The sequence below is a fragment of the Equus asinus genome, chromosome 4 (assembly GCF_041296235.1).
Source record: "Equus asinus isolate D_3611 breed Donkey chromosome 4, EquAss-T2T_v2, whole genome shotgun sequence".
Lineage (NCBI taxonomy): Eukaryota > Metazoa > Chordata > Mammalia > Perissodactyla > Equidae > Equus > Equus asinus.
In genome coordinates, this window is record NC_091793.1 from 137,978,578 (window position 1) to 138,002,744 (window position 24,167).

At 40.9% G+C, this 24,167-nt stretch overlaps 1 protein-coding gene across 7 annotated transcripts in view; it reads left to right on the forward strand.

Annotated features, from left to right (window-relative positions):
• The first annotated feature begins 4,904 nt into the window (after positions 1-4,904).
• The window catches only part of CYP20A1 (cytochrome P450 family 20 subfamily A member 1), a 55,342-nt gene continuing 36,079 nt past the window's right edge, over positions 4,905-24,167 (forward strand). For 2 of the 7 annotated variants that reach the window (XM_014827727.3, XM_070508418.1), the window contains exons 1-4: positions 4,905-5,064; positions 10,699-10,748; positions 11,556-11,722; positions 14,539-14,681. In XM_014827727.3, the coding sequence (XP_014683213.2) occupies positions 4,993-5,064; positions 10,699-10,748; positions 11,556-11,722; positions 14,539-14,681 (432 nt within the window). In that variant the 5' untranslated portion in view covers positions 4,905-4,992. Of the gene's footprint in view, positions 5,065-5,249; positions 7,032-10,698; positions 10,749-11,555; positions 11,723-14,538; positions 14,682-18,845; positions 18,946-24,167 lie in introns of those variants that run through there. The other 5 variants (XM_070508419.1, XM_044768399.2, XR_011502987.1 and 2 more) reach the window with 5 other exon arrangements.

Sequence of the window (24,167 nt, forward strand, 5' to 3'; positions counted from 1 at the left end):
AAGATTAGCCCTGAGCTAACATCTGCTGCCAATCCTCCTCTTTTTGCTGAAGAAGACTGGCCCTGAGCTAATGTCCATGCCCAACTTCTTCTACTTTATATGTGGGATGCCTACCATAGCATGTCTTGCCTAGCAGTGCCATGTCCACGCCTGGGATCTGAACCTATGAATCCCAGGCCACTGAAGTGGAATGTGCACACTTAACTGCTGCACCACCGGGCTGGCCCCAGGCTTCCGTTTATTAAGCAATCACATTCAGACCGAATCTCAGGTGCTCAACCTAACATTAAAATCCCAAATCCTGAGTGAATGAAACTGTGTAAATAAATTTGGCCTTTGCCAGCCTTTATTCTTTTTAAACAGATACCCCTAGACTTCATGCCAATAGAGGACGTGGTTCCCACGTTCCCTCTTAGTTGCCTTATAAACTGGCCCCTATACACGAAGGGCAAGGAGGGATCAAAGAAAGAGGCAGGCCACTCCCAACTGGTAAGTGGCAGTTTTAACAAGAAAAGGAACTTACTTACAAGACTTGCCTTTGGTGGTCACAAGAGGAGTAGATTTCTGCACTTATCCACCAAATCTTAAAAGTTTATTACAGAGGCCTTAACTGGGTTCAGTCACTTATACCGTCCAAATGGCCTCAGCAATACCTTACTCACCCAAGGCCGTGTCCTCGGAACAGCTCCCACTGTGGGAACGGTTGGCAGAATTTACACTCCATGGACAGGGGAGAAGAGGAGCCTCTGATTGCTTGGGTCCAGCTCAAGGGCCAGTGGGTGTTGATGTCTGCTTGATGACCTCCTCCAACACTGATACAGATCAGAAGGTCTTATTGGTCCTTTGATGATGGATAAGCCAGTGTGCTTCCCCAGGTCCAGGCAATAAGGGGGTTCATTTTGTGTAGAGAATTTTAAAACAATAATAAAACCAACTAAACATATTCTGCTTTTTCAATATCACCATGTGCTGGCACTTGTAAACAACATCAGGGATAAATCACTCCACTCTGCTGAGAGCGCTCGATCACCTGCCTTCTTTTTCCTGGAATGCTACTGTTAGGTTATTTCCTCTAGAAACTGAATTCACTATTCTCTCCCTGGGCCCTGAGGGGTTTAACTCTCTTTATGGGCCTAGAGACAGTGAGAAAAAAAGGGGAGTTCTTCTCCCAGACAAGAGGCCTTCTGCTGTGATGTATCTGACCCCAGAGAAATTTCTTTAAGGCTTTTATGTCAGAGAAGCCAGCTTCTGCAGACGGGTGGAAGAACCTGCTCCCATCAGCGAGGCAGCCTCAGAGGAATGAGGGGTTCAGCTCTGTCTTTCAGTCACTAAATGTCCTGATCTCAGAGGTCTATTCCTTTTCAAACAGGGCCCTAACTTTTGAATAAGAGAACGAGCAAGGTTGTGCTTTCACTGGCATCATAACTCTACAACCTGCACAGTTAGAGTTTTGGAGCCTGACACTCAGCCCTATCAGCCCTGCAGCTGCACAGGACCAGGGATTCTTCTGACACGCCATACAAGCTTCCTGGCTTTTGGAGGTAGTTTATATCGAGAATTCAAGGCCTTATGCTATAGTTTTTTCCTTTCGTAAGATCTGTAATGCAGTCAGAAATAGCCATGCACTCCACAATCTTTTGGAATCCCTATTGTTGCCATCAGGAGTCACTTGACTACCCAAAGTTTTGTCCCTGATTGACATTCCATCCCATGCAACCATCGGTGTTAATTTGCATAATTTTGTTGTCATTGCATGCCACAGACTATCAAGGATGGACGTCATTCACAAGGTCATCAAATATGTGTTTAACTTGGTCCAGAATTCCATCTTGTTTCCAGGAGCATGCCTGGTGCCAACCAGCAAGGTCTAACAGGAAACAGTATCTAACCCAGAAGCTTCAAAAGACTTTAATGAAGGGACGGGATAGGGAGGTGTGGGGAGGTCTAAGGGCACCAACAAGGGATGGTGAAGTATCCAGAGACTAGAAACAGGGGAAAGCATTATCACTCCGAAGTCTGAAGGGGCAAGGAGAGAAAACATTACTGTTGCTTAGAGGGGGCTGGAGGATCACACGAGGAGCCTCTACCTCAAAGCTATGGCTGTAGAGGGATACAGCCCCTGCCCGACAATACAGCTCAGAGCTGAGAGGGAGCAACAGGAAGCTTCGGAAACTGCTTCCTTCTAGGCTTAGCCTCCTGATGCCTCCTAGTGGTGGAAGCCAACCAGGATGAGCTTATGGGGGAGCCTGTAGGAATCAGCTCCAGTGATCACAATAGAGGGCAAAGACCCCATATAATGGTACCCGGGCAGTTGAGGGAGAATGGAGAACAACCAATACTGATGTTTCCATTTCCAACTCTTTACTTCCAGTAAAATGGAAAGATGACTTGAGATGAGAAGGTGAGGTAACAGATCATTAAATATAAGCATAATCATAGTTAATCATATATATATATAATCATAGTTAAATCATATTTCATATATATACATATAAAAGATTTTTGGCCTGTATCTCAAAAGGACTGTGAGAAATTAAATGATGTTGCTGTAACAATGTCCTCTCTGATTATGCGAATAAAAGTTTTTGGAGCTTACATTTATTAAAACCAAAAACAGGAATAGAATTGACAATGAATCCTGGCTAATTTTAGCAGTAAATAATATTCATTCATAAATTCATGAAGTAATTGAAAAAAGTGTCCTTCACTCTGAAGAGATGCATTTCCAATAGAATTTTACTTATATTTACTATTTTACCAAATTCTGTAATTATTTTTTGATCAATTGTGTAACAAAATTGTAATGATATCTTGATCCTGAAGAAATATTTGTTTTAAAACTTCAAATATTTAAAATTTTAAAATATTTTACTTAAATGTTTAAATCTTTTAAAAATATTTAAATATTTCATAGGAGGTTTAAAAGAGGAATTTTAGAGTCACAGAACTGAAAAATATTTTAAAATTCAACATGCGCACATGTTGAAGAGAAGTATGTTGGGTGACAAAAAAATGACTTTCAAGGATAGAAATATTTTAGGATAAAACTCTGTGGGATAAGTGAAATGGAAGTAAGTTCAGAAAAAGAAACCATGGAAAATTTCCAGCTGTTCACAAAGAGTTTATGTATTTAAAAAAATGCTTGGGGCCGGCCCCATGGGGTAGTGGTTATGTTGGGTGTGCTCAGCTTTGGTGGCCTGGTTGGAAGGCTCAGATGGTGGGGGGCGGACCTACACCACTCATCAGCCACACTGTGGCAGTGACCCACATATAAAGTGGAGGAAGACTGGCACAGATGTTAGCTCAGGGCTAATCTTCCTCAGTAACAACAACAAAAGCTTGATGACAGTCGTCATATCACTATGGTATTTAAATTCCTTTATAAACATTTAAAAGAGAGAGAGAACAATTTTAAGATGTGATATTTACAATATACCAGAAATCTAATCCTTTAAGGTCAACATAAAAATTTTAGATAACACAAAAAAAAGTGTGAAAGTATATGGATGCATGGCTTTTCAAAATACTTTTAGGGAGTATCTGGGCTAAAGTTTGAAGAACACAAGAAGAGCAGGTAGTTGTACAGTTTTAGAGACTTAATCTCTAAAATACTGTGCCCTGCTCAACCTCTGCAATTTTTGTCTCTTTTTCACAGACTCTGAAAATTCTGAGGATCTGAAGCTATAGGACTAAAATGGGAGGCCTGTATCTATCCTGGAGGATTGGTGCCTAGGGTTACTGTTATGCAGCTACGTTAGGCATTTAAAAATCTGACGTTTTCTGTATCGAAACCCTATTTGGAACATGATTTCGACGGGAAATGTATTTAAAATTCGAAACAGATTTAAAAATGAACCTTTGAAACACATCTATACGCAGGGAACTAGAGTTAAAATTACAATTTCTGCTAAATTAAAGATAAAATAGCAGTGTTTTATTTGCTGTAGATGCCAAAACATTTGGCATTGTCAATGAGATATGTTTCATAATTACCTAATGTCATTTATCATAGAAGCTCTAAAATGAAATCTAGAATGATTTCTCTTGCTGAGTTGTTGCTTTTTTTTTTGACACTTTGTATTATTAAAGCTACAAAATCTATAATTACTATTAGGACGCTTTCACTAAACGAAGCACCAGTAAGTTGCCTTACATTATTCACGTCAAAACTTCTGAGTCATGTGAAACAGAAGAGGGATTCTAGAGTATTCTTATGCTCAGAACAAACTAATTCTAACAGGAGCTGTGCTAAGTACTTTTCATAAATTATCTAATTTAATCCTACAGGCAACTCTGTGTGGTATTATTTCGATTGTTTCATATAGGAGGAAACGGAAGCTTAGAAAATTCAGTCGATTTACTGCATCTCTAGCGGAGCCAGGAAATCTTAAACCACTGAGCACTCCGCTGCCTGCACACAAGGGGTCAAGGAATCACATTTACTAGCGCTTCAAGTATAAATTCTTTTGCGAAACAAGGGCCGTCTAACGGTGCTTGACTCAGACCCTTGCCGGGTTAGCTCAGGTCGGTGGTCCTCACTGCGTGGACCGGCTTTGTTAAAACGCAGATTGCTGTCCCCCTCCCTCCCGGAGCGTCTGATTCTGCAGGTCTGCGGTGGGATGGACAATCTGCATTTCTAGTACGTTCTCGGGTGATGCTGCTGCTGCTGGTCCACTTGACAACCACTGGTTTAGAAGTTTTAACCCTAAATCCACTGGAAGAGTGTTGGTCGGCGCAGAGCGACGACAGCTCCTAACGTCCTTCCGAAGCCTGGGCCCCGCGCCCGGGACGTGTCCGCAGTCGTGGCCACCGCAGCCCCCTCCCGCTCGGGCGCTCCTCCGCGCTCCTCTGCTCTCCCCGCCGCGGCCACGCCCCCAGCGGCCCATTGGCTCGCGGGGCCTGACGCCCCGCCCCCGTCCCTGCCCGGGGTCAGCCCGGCTGAGGCGCCGCTGCCCGAGAGGGGATCCGAGCCGTGGCTCCGGGCGGGAGGCCATGCTGGACTTCGCCATCTTCGCCGTCACCTTCTTGCTGGCGCTGGTGGGAGCGGTGCTCTACCTCTACCCGGTAAGCACGCGCTCCGCCCTCAGGGCGTCGGCGCCGCCGCAGCCCCGGTCCTCCCGCCGCAGCCCCCGCCCGCGCGGGCCCGGCTCCTGCAGCACGTGACGCGCCCCGGGCGCGCGCACGGCCCGCTTGGAGGAGGGGCGGACGGCTCCGCTGCGGGGCGCCTGCGCGGCTGCGGGGGCTGCGGGCTGGGGGCGGGGCCTCCGGGTCCAGCGTCGCCACGCCCCCGCGGCCCCGAGGCTCTGAGGGACGGTAGGCAGCTCTTCGGCAGTAGCTGCAGACCCTGACCTCCGGTCCTTAGCGGGTATGGGAGGACGCTCCAGGGCGCCCTGCTCCGCTCTCCCTTCCCCCTTCTCGAGGATTGTCCCGGCGTTTCTGTGCTGTCTGCCTTTCCGTGCGTCTTCCGAGCTGTCCCCGCCGGAACCCGAGTCCTGAGGGTGCAGCAGACCCCTGGGGCGCTCTCAGGCGGGGTGGGGCGCGTGGCGCTTCCGGGCTCGCGGAGCTGACCCGGGAGGAGTCGCCTCTGGACGTGTCGCGCGCGAAGCGGGGTGGTGCTTCTGGTAAAGTCGGAGTGTAGCCGACCACCTCCAAGCACGTCGCTGGTGGCGGCGGAACTCCTCCTGAAGCGCGCCCTCGGAGCTGGTGCGCGCATCAGCCCGGAATCTTGCCCCTGCAGTCTGGAGCTTTCAGTGTGTCTGTTTTTCTGAGAAACTACACATTTAGTGGCCTCAGGTCTTGAATCTTTGATCATCTTTAAATGAGACTGACCTTTGATTAGCTAATAGAAGCAACGCTGTATTCTTTCAACCGATTACGTGCCGGACACGGTTCCGCGTGCTGGGAATACAGCAGCGAACAAACCAGACACGAGATTCCTGACTCATGGAATTTATATTCTGGCGAGGGGAAACAGTGTAAACAGATGACATATGTAGAATGTTCGTGTGAAGTGTTATGGAGCGAAGTAGAGCTGGGGGTAGGCAGGATTGTTATTTTAAAGTAGGATGGTCAAGAGATGACAAATTTGAGCAGAGACGGGAAGGAGGTGAAGAAGCAAGTCGTTCACATATTTGGGGAGGCATTCCAGGCAAAGAGAACAGCAAGTGCACATCTTCGGGGGGAAGCATGCCTGGTGTGTTCCAGGAAAACGAGGGGACCAGTGTGGCTGGAGTGGAGGGAGCCAGGAAGAGACCGGTCACAAAGATCAAGTCAGATGATGGGGAGGAAGGGCGGACCTTAGTTGTAGGCCATCTTGTGGACGTGGCTTTGACTCTGAGGTTAGCCACTGGAGAGTTTCAACAGAAGAGTGACATTTAAGTTTAAGGGAATTTAATTTTGTTAGTTAAATTTTAGAAGAATCATTTTGGCTACTATGTTAAAAGAATAGACATCCCTGGGGCAGGGCTGGAAACAGGCAGAGTAGTTAGGAGGCTGTAACAGTTTCTGTGTCAGATGGTGTTGGCTTGGACCAAGGTTATGGTAGCAGAGATGCTGAGAACTGGTCCATTGTGAAGATAAAGCCAGTGGGATTTCCCAGTGGATTGGATGTGAAATGTGAGAGAAGAGAGGCATCGAGGAGAACATCAAACTTTTTAGCCTTAGTAGCTGGAAGGATGAATTGACTCCAGGGAACATAAGGGCTTTGCTGTTGTTTTTGTTTAGTTTTATTTTGGTGGCAGGTATTAGGAATTTCGTTTTGGATGCGCCAGATTTGAGATGCCTCTTAGACATCCAGGTGGAGATGGTGAACTGGATATATAAGTCTTGAGTTTAAGAAAAAAGTCCAGGCTGGAGATATAAATTTGGGTGCTGTCAGTGTATAGATGGTATTTAAAGCTGGGAGACTAGTTGCCATCTCCCGGAGAGTGCGGTACAGGAGAGAAGAGGCCCAAGGACCAAGCCCTGGATTCTCCAATGTCGAGAAGTTGAGGAAGAAGAGCCGGCAAAGGAGACTGAGAAGGAGCAGCCAGGTAAATAGAAGGAAGCCAAGTGTTTTATGCAGAAGAGAGTAATCAGCCAAGTCAGATGTTGCAGTATGTCAAGTTAAGACCTGAGAATTTCGTAGTACTGATAATCTTAATAAGAGCAGTTTCAGTGGAATGGTGGTGGTAATAAACCTAAATGGAGTGGGTTCAGAGATATCCAGTATAGACAACTCTTTAGAGTTTTGCTGGAAGCGGGACTGGGAACTGAAAAGGGAAGCAAGGTAAAGGAAATTTTTTAAGGTGGGAGAAATGACATTGTGTTCATATGCTGATGAGGACTGTCAAGTCCGGAGGGGAAAACTGATGCTGTAAGAACAGAGGAGAGAATTGCTGGACCAATTTTCTGGAGTAGGTGGGAGGGGATGGGGTCCAGTGCAGGCGTGGAGGGATGGGGGTACATTTCATTTGGAGCACAGACAGTTCATCCCTAGTGAGAGGGAAGGTGGGGTATATGGGCAAAATGTAGGCAGATAGGTCACTGTGGTATGGCCATTAGCTCCTGATGGCCTTCATTTTTTCAATGAAATAGAAGCAAGATTGTCAGTTACTGGTGAGGATAGGGATTTGAAGAGAGAGGAGGAGTGAAATAGCCATCTATCTAGAAGATTAGGAGAGTGATGGCCTAGGGAAGTGTGATTTCCAGGCAGCTCACTTGAAGTTCATGAAATTAAAATAAGACTAGTCAGCTTGGCTTTGTTTCTCTTGAGCTGTGTGGGTCCAGGGGCGGTTGACAGAAGGTTGGATTTAATTAGAATTGGTGCTTTGCTACATGATTATGACGAAAGGATATAGGGCAAAGGAGTGGTTATAATGACTGGCCATGGAATCTAACCTGGGTAAAGTGGAAAATGAGTATATGAGTGGGTTGGGTTACAGGTCTTTTTGGGGTAAAAATAGTTTTTAGAGGCAAGATACTAAAAGTAGTGAGAAGGAAAGATAGGAGGTGCTTGGAGATTTGGGTGCTTGATGTTAAAACTCTTGAGATGTTGAAGTTATTCGCAATGTCCAGATCTAGTGTACGACCATGGGGATGAGTGGCTGAGAGATGGCTCAGGAAAGAGGATTAACTTGTAGGAATAGAAGTCACGGGGGTGATGGAAGACCTGGGGATGGTAGTCCTGGGCATCGTGTGGTGTCTAATTTAAGTTAGAGAAAAGGTCATAATAACATTATTCTGGATAGTCTCAAGGCAGATGGTAGCGGCAAGGCTACGATTATCAGGAAGATTGAAGTTTTGCGGGGTCTTCCCAGGTGCATGGCAACTTGGGATCCCTCTCATCCTTTTGGTTATTTGGGAGATGTGGATCTAGTAAAGGGCAGGAGCACATTTCACCTGGGCTTCTGGGGCGCCCTCTTGGTTTCTGCTAATGGAGTGTGGAGGTGGGTGTAGGAGCCGTTGTCCCCAGAGCGCACAGACTCCTAAGGCTCCCTCTTCCTGCGCCTGGGGGAGCTGCCGAAGCGCTAGGGGTGGACTTTGCACTTTGTCAGAGCTTATTCACTGCTACTTGTCAGCAGTGTATTCCAAATATTTCAACATTTCTGTCATAGCTGCTCAGTGCAGTTGTTCAAATATTCAAAGACTTCAGTTGCGTTTTCTTTCCTGTGAAGCTGTTCTTTCTGGAGCTCTCCATCATCCTTCCGCAGTCAGTGCTGGTGACCATCGTGTTCACTGCGTGGCTCTTGCCCTTTTACTCTCATTGTGGTATTTATTGCCCTTCACCAGGTTGTGTACCCTGTTTCCTGGATCCACATGATTCTCTTCTTTTTTTCTTTCACTTCCTTTGTTTGCTGTAGAGCGTCATTTTCCGATAGCTTCCTAAGAAAGTGCATGGAAAATACACTTAACGAAACCTTCCTCATTTGAAAATGTTTCTGTTCTAGCTTCACGCTTGAGTCATAGTTTGGGTCAGTATAAAATTCTAGGTTGGAAATAATTTTCCCTTAGGGTTGCAGGGGTTGCCACCCCTCAGCCTGTTCTTGAATCTTAAGGTCTCTTTCCGAAAGGAAGGTAATCACAGGAATGGAGAAGGACACCTAGGGTGTCTGAGGGATCTCTATACTGACATTTTACTAATTGTTAAAGCCTTGTGTCTTATCCTGCCTTTCGAGTTACTGAGGGCAAATCTGATTGCTTCTTGTGGGAATCCTCGTCTGTAGGCCCACAGAGCAGGCCTCTGAACCATGTCAGTCAATCACTCCAACAGCTAACTCTTTTGAAAAGTTGATTGAATTGTTCATCCACTGTTGTCTCCTCTCCCATTCTCTTTATCCTTGTTTCCTCCTTTCTTATCCCTTTACTTTCATTCTAACAGAATTTCAGGAGGAAGAGATAATAAATGTTATCAATCTACCATGTTTAAAGAGAAATCAGGAAGCTTGTTTCAGTTAGTAATAATTTCAGCCTAGAAAGTAAAAGGTAGGATTTTTTTATACCGTTGACTTTATCTTTTTCTTTTTTTTTTTAAGATTTTATTTTCCCTTTTTCTCCCCAAAGCCCCCCGGTACATAGTTGTGTATTTTTAGTTGTGGGTCCTTCTAGTTGTGGCATGTGGGATGCTGCCTCAATATGGCCTGATGAGCAGTGCCATGTCTGCACCCAGGATCCAAACCGGCAAAACCCTGGTATTTATCTTTTGGCATATATATTCCAAAGGAGGAAAAAAGTAAACTGTACAAAGATTTTCGTGGCATTACTTATAATAATGAAAAAACAAGAGAAAGAAAAGAAATAGCCCAGATATTTTACAGCAGTATAGAAGGAAAATGAATAAGCACTTCCAACTACATGATGTAACTCAGTTTAGCCTTTAAATGGTCAAATAAATAAATAAATATGTATTCATTTCTATAATGTTAAGTAGAAAAAAGGTCAGAATGCTAGGTAGATAAACTGTGATAGATGCTAGTCAAAATCATTGACAAAATTCAGAATTGATTCTGGAGTTGAATATTTTAGGTTATTTTTCCTGTAAATAGTTAATTTAAAAATTATTTTATAAAAGTCTTATTATAAAAGTAGTATGCCTGTTGTAAAATAAAAAATAATGCTGACCCCAAAACACAGCAACCGTAAATGTAGTACAAAATTGTGAAAATTAAAATTCCCCAAACTTTTCCCCAGTTCATTCCTTAGAGGTTGTTACTTTAACAATTTGCTATGAATTATTTTGTTATTTATTTTTAAACCAGATACCTCACTGACTGTATGAACCTGAGGAATAGTGATTGTGTTAAAGCAAAAGACGAATATCATGTTGTATTTTGGTAAATTCTTTGAGTAGAAAGAGGTGAACTTTATTAGGAATGAAACTATGATAAACATGGCTTTTTTCTTTTTTGAGCCAAGCCAGATGGGACCATATATAGACTCATAACAAAGAAAAATATTCTTGATTATGTATTAATTGATATAGAATGGATAGTAAATTCTTCAGACACTTAGTTTAGTTAACATAGAGGAAGAATATTAAGATAATTCTTTTCAATACAAAGAACTCAGGTTTTGTATTTAATATAGCAATAATTCCTGAGATTTAACCTAATTGGAAAGCTATCATTTAAGGTCCTGCGGAAGTCTTGGCAAAACACGTCTGACTTATGGGCTATATATGATAATTCGTTACACTAAACTAATTTAAAATTTTTTCTTAAGGCGTCCAGACAAGCTGCAGGAATTCCGGGGGTTCCACCAACGGAAGAAAAGTGAGTAATTATTTTTTTGGAATCAAGTAGAGTCAACTCTTAATTTTTTTAGTTTTGATAATTTTTGATATTAAAACTAAACCATGTTTTTAGATCACTCAGCTTATTTAATTCCTTTTTTACTCTAAATTTATCTCTGGGCATACAATCTAAACTTTGTTAAGAACAGAAAGGAGGGTTGTTATAAATCAAAACCTTTAATTGCTTTCACTTCGCCTAGAGAAACAGGATTAAGATAGAAGGAAAGAAGGGGCTGCCCCGGTGGTGCAGTGGTTAAGTTCATGCACTCTGCTTTGGCAGCCCTGAGTTTGTATCCTGGGTGTGGACGTACACACCACTCATCAAGCTATGCTGTGGTGGTGTCCCATGTACGATACAGGAAGATTGGCACAGATGTTAGCTCAGGGCCAATCTTCCTCACCCCCACCAAAAAAAAAAAAGAGGAAAGAAGAAAAAATTGCCATAGGTGATCTGATTTAAATCAGCCAAAGATGTACATTGCTATCTCAGAATGAGGTGCTGCAAAAATTGGATAGTTTTCCAGTGTCTAGGTCAAAGATGTTCCTTGTGTAGCTTTCTTATTTGGCTTGAAGTGTTATGAATTGTCAAAATACCAGACAAATCTGTATCTAAATATAACTACAGAAAGCAAGAAGTCAAATATATTGAGTTTTGGATTTTGCAGTAATTTGAGTTTCATGTACCTTTGGTCTCATCTATTGACATAGTTAATTCAGAATCAGCTGTTGTTTTTCTGGTTTTTCCAAGTTAAATTGATTATTTTGTCAAATGTTGCTCTTTTCTCAGAGATGGTAATCTTCCTGATATCGTGAACAGTGGAAGTTTGCATGAGTTCCTGGTGCATTTGCATGAGCGATATGGGCCTGTGGTCTCTTTCTGGTTCGGCAGGCGCCTTGTGGTTAGTTTGGGCACTGTCGATGTCCTGAAGCAGCATATCAACCCTAATAAGACGTGTAAGTTTACTTTTCTTTCTTGTTAGCTGATCCTTATCTTTTAAGAATAGAAGTCTGTAAATGAAGACCCATGCATTGCTCTTGGATGGGAATAGCTAACATGTATTGAATGCTTTCTGCTACGTGCCAGGCATTCTGTTGAAGTTTTTGTATTTATTACCTCTTTAAGACAGAGTATAGTAAAATGGTTATTTTTTCATTCAATTTATAGATCTATACAATAAAATCCCAATGTAAATTCCAAGAAGATTTTTTTGGGAACCTGAAAAAATAGTTGCAGGGTTTATCTGGAAGAGTAAAGGTACAAGAGCAGCTAAGAAACATCTAGAAAAGAATATTAGTGAGGGGAAGACTGGCACCATCAGATAGAACGGTGGATTATAGAGCTAGATTAATTTAAGGAATCTTGTACCGTGTCAGGACTAGACAGACTGATGGAACAGAGTAGGTAGTCTGGTACATACACCAAGCAGAAACAATAAAGATAGCCTTTGATGATAAAGGAGAAAGATAATGAATGGTTTTGGGGAAACTGGTTAGCTATTTGGAAAAAATAAGTCTTAATCCCTGTCTTACTCTTTATATCAAAATAAATTCCAAATGATTAAAATTTGGAGTCATAAAAGTAGTAGAAGAAAACATGGTTAAATATTAAAGTTTTGAGTTTCTTAGAGTGACGTGAGATCTAAAAGCCATCAAGCACGAGATGAGTAAATCTGTCTCCATAAAAATGAAAAATTTCAGTACAATAAAAAACACCTTAAAAAAGGATGTAAAAGAGAGAGATGGGAAAATGTTGGCTGCGTATTACTAACATAATGTGTAGTAACGATTACTAGATTTCTGTGAAATAAAAAGGCACCATGAAGAAGTTTAAAAGAGAAATGGGGAAACTGTTTACCACCCATATATATAAAGTAAATAAAAACTAGCAATTCAATAAAAATAAAATGCAGTTGTAGAAAAATAGACAAAAAAGGTAATTAAGAAAGAAGAAATACAAATGACCAATAAGCAAATGAAAAGATTTCAACCTCACTAATCAGTGGGATGCAAATAAAAATGAGATTTTTAACTCTCTGACTAGAAGAGATGAAAAATGTTGGCAAAACTCGTTGATGAGGGAGTGGAGAAACATAGAGTGTAAAGGTTTTACAGACTTTCTGGAGAGAAGATTGGCAGTGACCCTTGACTTACCAATAATATCTTAAGGAATTTATCATAAATTGGTAATCACATAAATGAGAAAAGACATATTAGTATTATTTATAATAAAAATTTGAAACAAACTTAAATATTTATCAATGGCTGAATAAAAGAGTACATTCAGACCTTAATATAATGATAGAGACAGTTTATTTTGTTTATCAAATCGTTGTATAGCAATTACTACATGTCAGCACTATTGTAAGCCCTCTACAAATATTAACTCACTTAATCCTCAGAGCAACCTTGTGAAGTAGGTATTATGATTGTCTGCCTTTTGCAGAAGAGAGAGCTGAGGTACAGAGAGCTTGTTGTTTGCCCAGAGTCACACCATTGCTTGGTGATGGAGCCGGAGTGAAGCCAGGCAGTCTGGGTTGAGTTCCTGCTCTTAGTCACTAAGCTTTCCACAACGTGGAAGGATGCTGCTGTCAGGAAACACAGTGATGAGTCAAACCAGGCGTGGTCTCTGCCCCTTGCTGTTTATGGTCTAGTGTTGGGGAGTGGGGAAGCGTGCAAACAGTATTCAATGATCACACCGGTGAACTGAGGGAAGCGCTCTGAGAGAAAGGGCTGCAGTTCTTTGCGAAATCTGACAGATTTTTGTCTGTCTCTCTCTGTTAAGAAATGTTAACGTGGGCCGGCCCGGTGGCGCAGTGGTTAAGTGCGCCCGTTCTGCTTCTGGGCGGCCCGAGGTTCGCTGGTTTGGATCCAGGGTGCTGACATGGCACAGCTTGGCAGAAGCCACGTTGTGGCAGGCGTCCCACATATAAAGTAGAGGAAGATTGGCACAGATGTTAGCTCAGGGCCAGTCTTCCTCAGCAAAAAGAGGAGGATTGGCAGTAGTTAGCTCAGAGCTAATCTTTCTCAAAATGAAAAATGTTAACAGTTGTTAATAAATCTCTAAAAGTGAGTGTCTCTGTATGGTGGGAGTTAGGTGAATTTTGTTCTTTGTATTTTAACGTGTTGTTTGGTTTACAGTGACGGTGTATTTTTTGTGTGTGAAGACGGTATAGTCATTAAAGAAACACTTGAAAATGAATGAAGGAGAAAAGAAAGGAAATTTTTGAACTCAGCTACATAATTTTAGGTGTAATGCTTGATGATTATACACAAACATCAATTTTGATTTAAAGTCAGTGGAATGAGCTTTTTTTAAAAAAATCAAAGATTGTTGATATGTAGATAGAAAATTTATGTAAGTAATAATGATTTATAGTGGATTTCCCAGTCAGGATATTGTATTCTGGCCAAGTTGGTTTTTTTTTTTTTAAAGATTGGCACCTGTGCTAACATCTGTTGCCACTCTTTTTTTCTTTTTCTTCTTCTCCCCACAGCTCCCTCAGTACCTAGTTGTGTCTTCTAGTTGTAGGTCCTTCTGGCTGTGCTGTGTGGGGCGCCCCCTCAATGTGGCCTGATGAGCCGTGTCTTCTTGCCAAGTTTTATTGCCTCTTGAACTGATCATATTTGGGAAAGACAGATAAGGGAATTGTGGAAAGAGCTGCGTGCTCTCAGCGACAATCCCATACCTCCTCGTCTCTTTGTTCTTTTGTTGGAGAGTTTTTATTTTGATTTAATGCTTTGATTTAGAAACGTTAATTTGTCTGTTTCAGCGGACCCTTTTGAAACCATGCTGAAGTCATTATTAAGGTATCAGTCTACTGGTGGGAACGTGAGTGAAAACCACATGAGGAAAAAATTGTATGAGAATGGTGTGACTGCCTCTCTGCAGAGTAATTTTGCTCTCCTGCTCAAGGTAAGGTGGTGAGTAGTTTGGCCTGGAGTTCTCTGATGCAGATAATAGTACATTTTTTGACTGTTGGTGTGTCTTGTCTTTGCTACTCTTTTCTTACCTGTCTTTCTAAGCTGATTTTTATTCTTCTGAAATTCTAAAACAAAATAAACAAAAACAAAGCAAAAGTATTAACATTTAGACTCCCTGTGTAAGTCGGAATGATGGGAGTCAGAGATCCTGAAAAGAATTTCTATATCGATAGATTTGTCCTTTGTTTTCAGGCCAGACTCTAAGCCAGTGTTTCCCAAAGCATGGTCTGTGCTCGCCTGAAGTGCTCTCACACTGAAAATGCAGATTCCCGGGCCTCTGCTTGGACGAACTCAGTCAGGGGAGGGGACCTGATATTTTGAGACGCTCCACACATGGTTTACAAAGGTTAACAATACTACTCCATCCATTTCCTTCTCCCTGAGGCTCTCAGGTGAGCCTGGTGTGCTGCCTGACAGTTCTCTGTCCCTAGACCTGCACGCTTGTTCCCGTGTTGCCGGGCCTCCCAGCCCCTGGGCTTGCTGTGGGTGTCCTGGCTGCCGCCTTGCTGAGTCTGTAGGGTCCTGCACGTCTGACTCCCCAGTGTCCTCTCCCCACCAGCAAACTCAGTCCACTTCAGTCCTTTGTTCTTTCTTCTCATTTTAAATAGTACAGTCTTTCCTTCTGTCCAAAGCTGATCCATCCACTTGTGCCCTTTAAAAATACTGTAATTTATAAAAGTGCTGTGTTCCTGTAGAAAACATGGAAAATCTGACAGTATATAGAAATCACCCATAATTTCCCTATAGGTATACATATGGTCTCAAATCATACTATATGTACAATTTTATATACTTTTCACTTTAAAACATAGCATACACATTTTCCCATGTCATTAAAATTTTCCCCAAAATAACTAAAATTATGCTTGTTTTTTTCTGGTAGTCATTTTACAAAATATGGAAAAATTTAGAAGAGTCCTAAGGAAAAAATAAACATTTTTAATAGTGTTCATTACTCAGTGATAACCATGTTTAGCGTTTAAAATACTTTCTATTATTCCAGTCTTTTCTATGCACGGTAGAATTTTAATCATCATACTGTATGAATAGTTTTAGACTCTGCGTTTTTGATTTATCATTATATTGTAAACATTTTTATAACACTAAGTATTCTTTGAAAGTTACACTCGAGGGGCTGGCCCCGTGGACGAGTGGTTAAGTTCGCGCGCTCCGCTGCAGGCGGCCCAGTGTTTCGTCGGTTCGAATCCTGGGCGCGGACATGGCACTGCTCATCAGACCACGCTGAGGCAGCGTCCCACATGCCACAACTAGAAGAACCCACAACGAAGAATATACAACTATGTACCGGGGGGCTTTGGGGAGAAAAAGGAAATAATAAAATCTTAAAAAAAAAAAAAATTGGCATCTCTTTGTTAAAAAAAAAAAAGAAAGTTACACTCGAAAAGAGTCTCTGATGTCAATTTTACCTGCTGAATACTTTTCAGGTTGATCTCCTTCTCCCGGCAGCCCTGCTGCTGTCCTCATTTAAGCTCCCATCACCTTCCCTGGGTGCTTGTTTCTCCACCGTCTCTCTGCCCTTCTCCCGCCTCTGTTTTCTCCCTTCTGCAGGGACTCTTAAACTTTTTTTATGACATGTACCACTTGGCAGTTTTGGTGAAACCTTTGGACTCCTGAGAATAACATTTTTAAGTATACAACTACAAAGGAAACCAACTATGTTATCAAAATACTATTTTAAACATCTTGTGATATCGTAATATATGTGCTTCATTATTAATGTATTAAATAACAAGATCTAGCAATGCTTCAAAAAGCTTCTGTGATTTTAAAGTAATGACGTTATGAGGGATAACACCATTATTTTGAGATTTTGCAATAACTGAAATATGATGTGAACATATTTGAAATCTCTATTGGTAAGAAAGTTAAGGGGCCTATAGTCACAATGAAAGGAAATGCTAAGTCTTCTGTAGAGGTTTGTGAAAAGTAAAGATTTTCCCCCATCATCCAAGTTCATGGGGTCCTGGATTCTATGCACAGACCCTTTGGTACCTGTGGACTTAAAGTTCAGAACCCTTGAGAATAGATGCTTTCAAAATGCAGTTCTTATTTTATCACTCCCTTGATCAAAAACCCTCACTGGCTTCCCTTTGCTTCTGGGACAAACTCTGAAATCTTTAATGTTGTCTTAAGACCATGTGTGATCGCCTGCCGATTTCCCTGCCTCCTTTCCCACCTTCTCCTTCGTGTTGAAACTCTAGCCACGCTGGTTTTCTTTTAGTTCTCTACCTTGTTCTCTCCTGTCTCAAAGTCTCTGTATCTGCTACTCGCTTGGCCTGAGTTGTCTCCCCGATCATCCACACACCTGGTTAATGGCACTCAATCTTCAGGTTTTAGTTTAAAGGTCGCTTTTCCAGGGAAGCTCTCTCTAATCGTCCTGCTCTTCCTAGGGAGGTCCCCATTTTAGATGCTATCATAACATGCTATACTTTTCCTTCACAGCACTTCCCAGTGTGTAATTACATTTTGTATAATTCTTTGGATGTCTGTCTCCTGAATCGTATGCTCCTTGAAGGGAGGATCTATTCTCTTTGATTACTGTGCATGGTTCTTGGTGTAGAATAGGCCTCAGTCAATACTTGTTACATCAGCAAAGGAATACTGACCTTAATTCATTGTCTCCTCTTTTATCTCTATGGATCTCTTCTTGCTATTTCCTCCCCAAAAATATTGTTCGCACCTTGCCTGGCTAGCGCCTCCTCCAGTCTCCAGTTTAATTTCCTCTCTTCCCCATGCAGCTTCCCTAAAGTGCCCTAACCACCTGCATGTGCTACATAACAAAGTCAGGTCGGTTCTCTTGTCTCTCTCCCTTCTTAGATTGTGTTTTCCTTCCCCTTTTCATAATCCGCGTGCTTCAGACACAGCTATTTGTTTTGCTGTATGTTTAAGGTAGCTGCTTGGGGAAGAGCATTGTTGTGTACTGCAAGGACTGTTAGGCTTGGGCAAGAGGTTTTGAGTCTGGCTTCTGTCGTTTAGTATCTGCACGGTGGTTTGTGTGTTACTTGACCTTTGCGAGCTTTTATTTCCTCGTCTTAAATTGAGGATAGTAGCACCCACATTACAGATTTGCTGTGAGGATTATATGAGATAAGGATGTAAATACCTAACAGCAGGTCTTAGAGCACACTAACCACTCATGAAATACCAGTCCTTCCCCTTTCCTTGAGAAATAGATTTTCCTGCCATTTGTTTGCTGCTTTTTCCTCCCACCTTGTTCTGTTCTGTTCACATTTCTCCTTGCTTATATTTTTCCTTCTCCTCTCCTCTGAAACTGCACCTCTTGGTCAGTGTTTCCAGCTTGGCCAATGCATTCTCTCCCCCCTGCAGGGTTCTTACAGTTGTGGCTTGTGTCTGTCTTGTTTGGAGGGTTACATAGAGATCCTTTGTGTTCTGCAGAGGTTAACTCCACATTCACTCAAAATGCACAAACACACCCCAACCCCACTTACTCTCGCATTATGTAGAGTAAATAATTTTTAAAATCATGGAAAATTTACAGAAACATAAATAGAGAGTAGTAAAATGGCCATCCATGTCCTCATCACCAGACTTTAACCGTTATCAAATTCAACAGTCTTATTTTATCTGTACCCCTACTTTCCTCCCCTGTCCTCTGTCTCGATTGTTTTAAAGCAAATTCCAGACATCATACCAACGAGGACAAGCTTTTTTTTTTGTGGGGAACATTGGCTCTGTGCTAAAATCTGCTGCCAGCTTTCCTCTTTTTGCTTGAGGAAGACTGTCACTGAGCTGTCTGTGCCCATCTTCCTCTGTTTTATGTGGGATGCCTCCACTGCGTGGCTTGACGAGGGGGTGCTAGGTCTGCACCTGGGATCTGAACCTGTAAACCCTGGGCCACTGAAGCAGAGTGCGTGAGCCTAACCACTTTGCAACCAGGCCAGCCCTGAGGACATGCTTTTTAGAGGGCCTAACGGTGTTTAGCATGTAGTAGCCAGTTGGTTAGTTTTGTTTGGAGCTATCACCCCAAAATAAGTTGTATACTTCATATTGGCACAATAAACCTTTTGCGTTTTTTTTCTTGTTTTGGGTCCAGATCTGAGTTCTGTGTTCTGATTCTTCTCTAATCCTCTCAAACCTCATCCTGTGAATTCTGACTCCTTCCCGCCCTGACCATCTCTGCTCCGAGGCAGTGTGTACACCTCCACTCTAATTCTGTGAGTGTGATTTCTCTCTTCTGTGTGCTTCAACCCATATCCTCCTGTGACTTTTGGGCTAAATTCTAATTTAACAAGTATTTCTGGATTTTAAAATTTATAACTTTTGTCCAGAATCCTCTTAATTGACAGCTTAGTAATAATATTAATAGCCAAAATTGTTGAGTTCATTAGTTTAATAGCTTGTATGAACTCATTTAATCCTCACAAAAACTTTATAGGTAGGTGTTGTTACTTCCCTGTGTTCACAGATGAAGAAACTGAAGCACAGTAGCTTGTCCAGGCTCACATAGCCGGTAGACGGTAGCTTGTCCAGCGTCATACAGCCAGTAGACGGTAGCTTGTCCAGGCTCACACAGCCGGTAGACGGTAGCTTGTCCGGGCTCATACAGTAGGTAGATGGTAGCTTCTCCAGCGTCATACAGCTGGTAGATAGTAGGTCTGGATTTGATCCCAGTCGGTTGGGCCTGTCGCTTCTCTGTATCTTGGTTCTGCTACCCTGGAATGTAGTTTTGCTTGCTAGCTTTTCTCTGCTTCCTTTGTTTAGTCTTTTTTGAGTATTGCAGTTACAATAATATTCTAATTCCACCTAGTGGTGGAATAAAAATCATTTGCTTCTCTGCGATTCTAATAACTTCATAATAGTTACTGAATAATTACCTAAAGACTTTTTTCAAAAAGAAAGTTTGTATTCTTTCTGAACAACTGATATGTACTCCAGAATCTTATTTGTTTCTGCCTCCAGGTAGAATTGTATCTCAAGACTCATTTTTCTGTAATCCAATTTTATGTTAGTTGAAATTAGCATGGTCTTTTAATAAGAACATTCTGAAGAAGTCTGTAAGTTATATTGTATCTTATTTATTCAGGGCACATGATAAGATGAATAGTGTACATTTGTTGGGCCTTTCCAGTTTATATATCAATATGTGATTTATGTAATTTAACTATAGCTGGTAAAAGAATATGTCAGCATAGACGCATTCCTGTTATTCAACCACTGGGTAGTTCTGTCTTTCGTGTAAATGTGCATCTATCATGCATGACAAAATTGGTAAGGAATGAAAGCACTTGTCATAGATTTGGACATTTCTACCAATAATAAGTCAGTGTGTAACACTGTACTATCAATGAAGCTCGTCAACAGATTGTTAGAATTCCAAGTCAGTATAAACCAGTTGAGATTCACAAACTAACAGAAATTCACATAATTCTCTAGCAGACCTACTAGATATGTGTGCCTAGAGAAAAATCCTGCATGAATCATTTGTAATATTTGCATTGTTTTGTAGAGTACTTTGCAAAACAAGTGGATTAAGCCATGAGCAGATAAAATGCACTTATGTGATACAAGTGACAGTACTGGTAACAAAATTTTTATGGTCATGGCTAAAAAAAAAAAAAAGGCCTTTACCAGAGTAGGGTGAAAGCATTTAATCTGTTAGTTGCATAATCAGCAGTGATCTGATACTGTAGGGAGATACTCACAATTAAAACCTCTGATAAGTAACGTACTGTCCTAACAGGTTTTTAGGAAACCTTTTGGGTCCTAAATTTGGTGTTTGGGAATACCATTTATAGCTTTTTTAAATTTTTAATATCTATTGTCTTACAAAGGAAAAGTCACCGTAGAACTGTTTGACTACCTATCACTCAGAACTAGGGAAAGATGTACTATGGATTTCATTTAAAAGCCAGCTACGTACAGAAAGCTCTTACGCATTATTAAGAAAAAGATACAAGCCCCAATAGAAAAATGGGTGAGGAAGTGAACATACAGTACGCTGGTGAAAACGTGTAAATGGCAATTAAATATGTGAAACTGAGGCTAGTCTGGTGGTGTAGTGGTTAAGTTCACATGCTTTGCTTCAGTGGCCCAGGGTTTGCTGGTTCAGATCCTGGGCATGGACCTACACACTGCTTGTCAAGCCATGCTGTGACGGCATCCCATATAGAAGAACTAGAAGCACTTACAACTGGAATATACAGCTATGTACTATGGCTTTGAGGAGGAGGGAAAAAATAAAAGGAATATTGGCAACAGATGTTAGCACAGGGCCGATCTTCCTCACCAAAAAAAAAAAAAAGGCATGTCTTAAAAAAATTTGAAATTTGTCTAAACTCTACCAATAATTTAACAACAAAAGAAGGCAACTAAAGCAATGTCAAGATATTTTTTACCTGTTAGATTGACAATTCTGTCAAAGGTATGGGGAATGGGCACTTTGGTATTGCTGCTCAGAGTGTAAGTTGATACCTGCTTTGTGCAGGACAGCACAGCAATATGTATCAAAAGATTAAATGACTAATTCTTAAGTCAGCAAAATAGATGTATGTACCATGATGACTGTTGAAGCATTGATTATTGTAGCGGAAGTTGGAAAATACTTAAATATCCAATAGTAGAGGATTATTTAAATGGATTAGAATGAAAACATTAAGAAAGATGGCAAAGATGTTTATTCACTGACATGGGGAGATGATTTTAAGGTTGTCTGTTAGTTTGCTAGGGCTGACATAACAAAGTACCACAAACTTGCTGGCTTAAACAACGGAAATTTATGGTCTCCCACTTCTGGAGGCTAGAGGTCCAAGATCAGGGTGTCAGCAGGGTTGGTTCCTTCTGAGGACTGTGAGGGAGCATCTGTGCATTTCCAGTTTCTGATGGTTTGCTGGCAGTCTATAGTCTTCCTTGGCTTATAGATTTATCACCCCAATATCTGTCTTCATGTTTATGAGGAGATCTTGCCGTGTATGTGTGTGTGTCTCAGTGTACAAATCTCCCCCTTTTATGAGGACACAGTCACAATTGGATTAAGGCCCGCCCTGATGCACTCTTAACTCTATCATCTGCAGAGACCCTATTTCCAAATAAGGCACCTTCGTACGTACTGGGGGTTAGGGCTTCAAGATCTTCTTGGGGGACACGATTCAATCCATAATAGATGGCAAGTGAGAAAACCAGTGTACAGAACAGTTTGTATAGTATTACTGTATTTTCCAGAATATATCTATATACACACATATGCACACATATACATGGAAACACGTAACTATAGAAAAACATGAAAAGCTACATACAAAAATGTTAACAGTTGTTATCTCTATCTGGGTTGAATTTAATTGAAATTAATTTCTATATGCTTTTATATTATTTAATTTTCTTTCTCATTAATTAACCTGTATTACTGTACAATTCGAAAGGACAATGACCTATTCAACTATCAGTGATAGTCTCAGTATTCATTGAATTTTCGTTAGGAACAAAGCTTAATAATTCATTGAATAATTAAAACCAAAATTCAGTAATTTATTGAGTTTTCTCTAAGAACAAAGTCTTTTATTCATGGACTTTTTAGGACTATGTATTTGGGTTTTTTAATTCTTACAGAAGCTGCTAATATGCAGGAGTTGGTTTGGGGAGGATTATGTACCCTGCTGTTGTTATTGCGTTGTTCAGTATTTATTATCAGATTTTTTTCCATTTTAGAAAGCCAAAAACTGTTCTTTGTAAAAAGCCAAATTTTGTAAAGTGAAAGGTCTAATGTTCAATGACTTTACATAGAGAGTTATGACATACATTACTAGTAAGACAGAATTGAATATTTAAAGAAGTATCTAATAATAACTTTTGAGAGAGTTCTTACTCTCTGTCAGAAATGTAACTTATTCTTTGAAGCAGAGACAGGACAGTCATTTTGAAAAAGGGCATTGGTAAATTCACTAAATATTTGTTGAGCACCCAGGATTTGCTGGACACTGCTAGGTACTAGAACTACCAATACAAAAAGCTGTCCTTAAGAAGGTTTATATCTAATGGTTGTCAAATACTGGTCTTTAACCAAGTATTACAGTGATGCTCATTAAAAGCATTCATTCTGTTTAATGTTGGAACCAGTTTCAGACTCCGAGTTTCTGATAGCAAACTTTTTGCTACTTTGTATTTCTCCTCCTCTTAACTCTTCGCTTGGCCCACATCCTGACCCTTCATCTCAGAACACCTTCTATTTTTGAAGTTCATCAGTCTTCTGGTTTTCGTTTCCTTCTTGCCTGACATGAATGTAGTTTTTCCTGTCTTCCTTGTTTATATAGACAGAGGCAGAGTGGTTGAGAGCTTGGGCTCTGCATGGGGCTGCCTGGCTTGGAACAGGAGCTCTGTGGTTTTTGTTGTGTAGTGGGCACGTTACTGTTTTCTGTGACACATGTCCTCATTTGTAAAATGGGGATAATAACAATTACTTGTCTCATAGTATTGAGGATTAATGAATCGATACCTTAGTAGGTGCTTTCAAAGAGTTTTCCACGGTGGTTTTACCATTTACAGTCCCGTGGCAGTGGATGAGAGTTCTGATTTTTCTGCATCCTCACCATTCCTTCGTATTTGTAGACGTATAGGGTATCTCATTGTGACTTTAATTTGCATTTTTCTGATGGCTAATAAAATTAAGCATCTTTCCATGTGTTTATTGGCCAGTTGCAGATTCACTTTCGTGTAGTGCTGTTTTAGGTCTTTTGCCTATTTGTTTTGGATTTTTCTCTCGTTAATTTTTAAGAGGTTTTTAAAAATTCTGAATTAAAGAATTTTGTTGGCTATACATACATATACATACATGTATATATATAGGAAGTGTCTTCTACTGTGGCTTGTTCTATATGCTCTTAGCTCGTCTTTTAATAAATAGATACTGATTTTAGTGTAGTCCAACTTAATACTTTTTTGTCTTTATGGTTACTACATTTTGTGTCCTATGTAAGAAATCTTTATTTACCATAATGTCGTGAAGATATTCGTCTGTGTTTTGTTCTGAAAGTTTTACTGTTTACCCTTCACACTTGGATCTATAATGCATTTGGTCTTTATAATTGTGTAGAGAATGAGGAACAGGGTTAACATTCGTTTTTTTACATACGGGTTATGCAGTTGACCCAGCATAACTTATTGAAAAGATCATCCTTTCTCCATTGTACTGTAATGTTACCTTTATCATAAACCATGTGACTGTGTAGGTCACTTGATTTGTGTAAAGTTATCTTTACCTGTTACGGAGTCTTCCAACCCAGGAACATGAAAGAGGACCCTTCCACTTATTTTTGTCTTTAGTTCTTCTCAATTGTTTTTTTTACTTTTCAGTGTAGAGATCTTGTACAACTTTTATTAAATTTACTCGTAGGTATGTAGTGAGTTTTTTGATGCTATCATAAATTGTACTGTTTTTAAATTT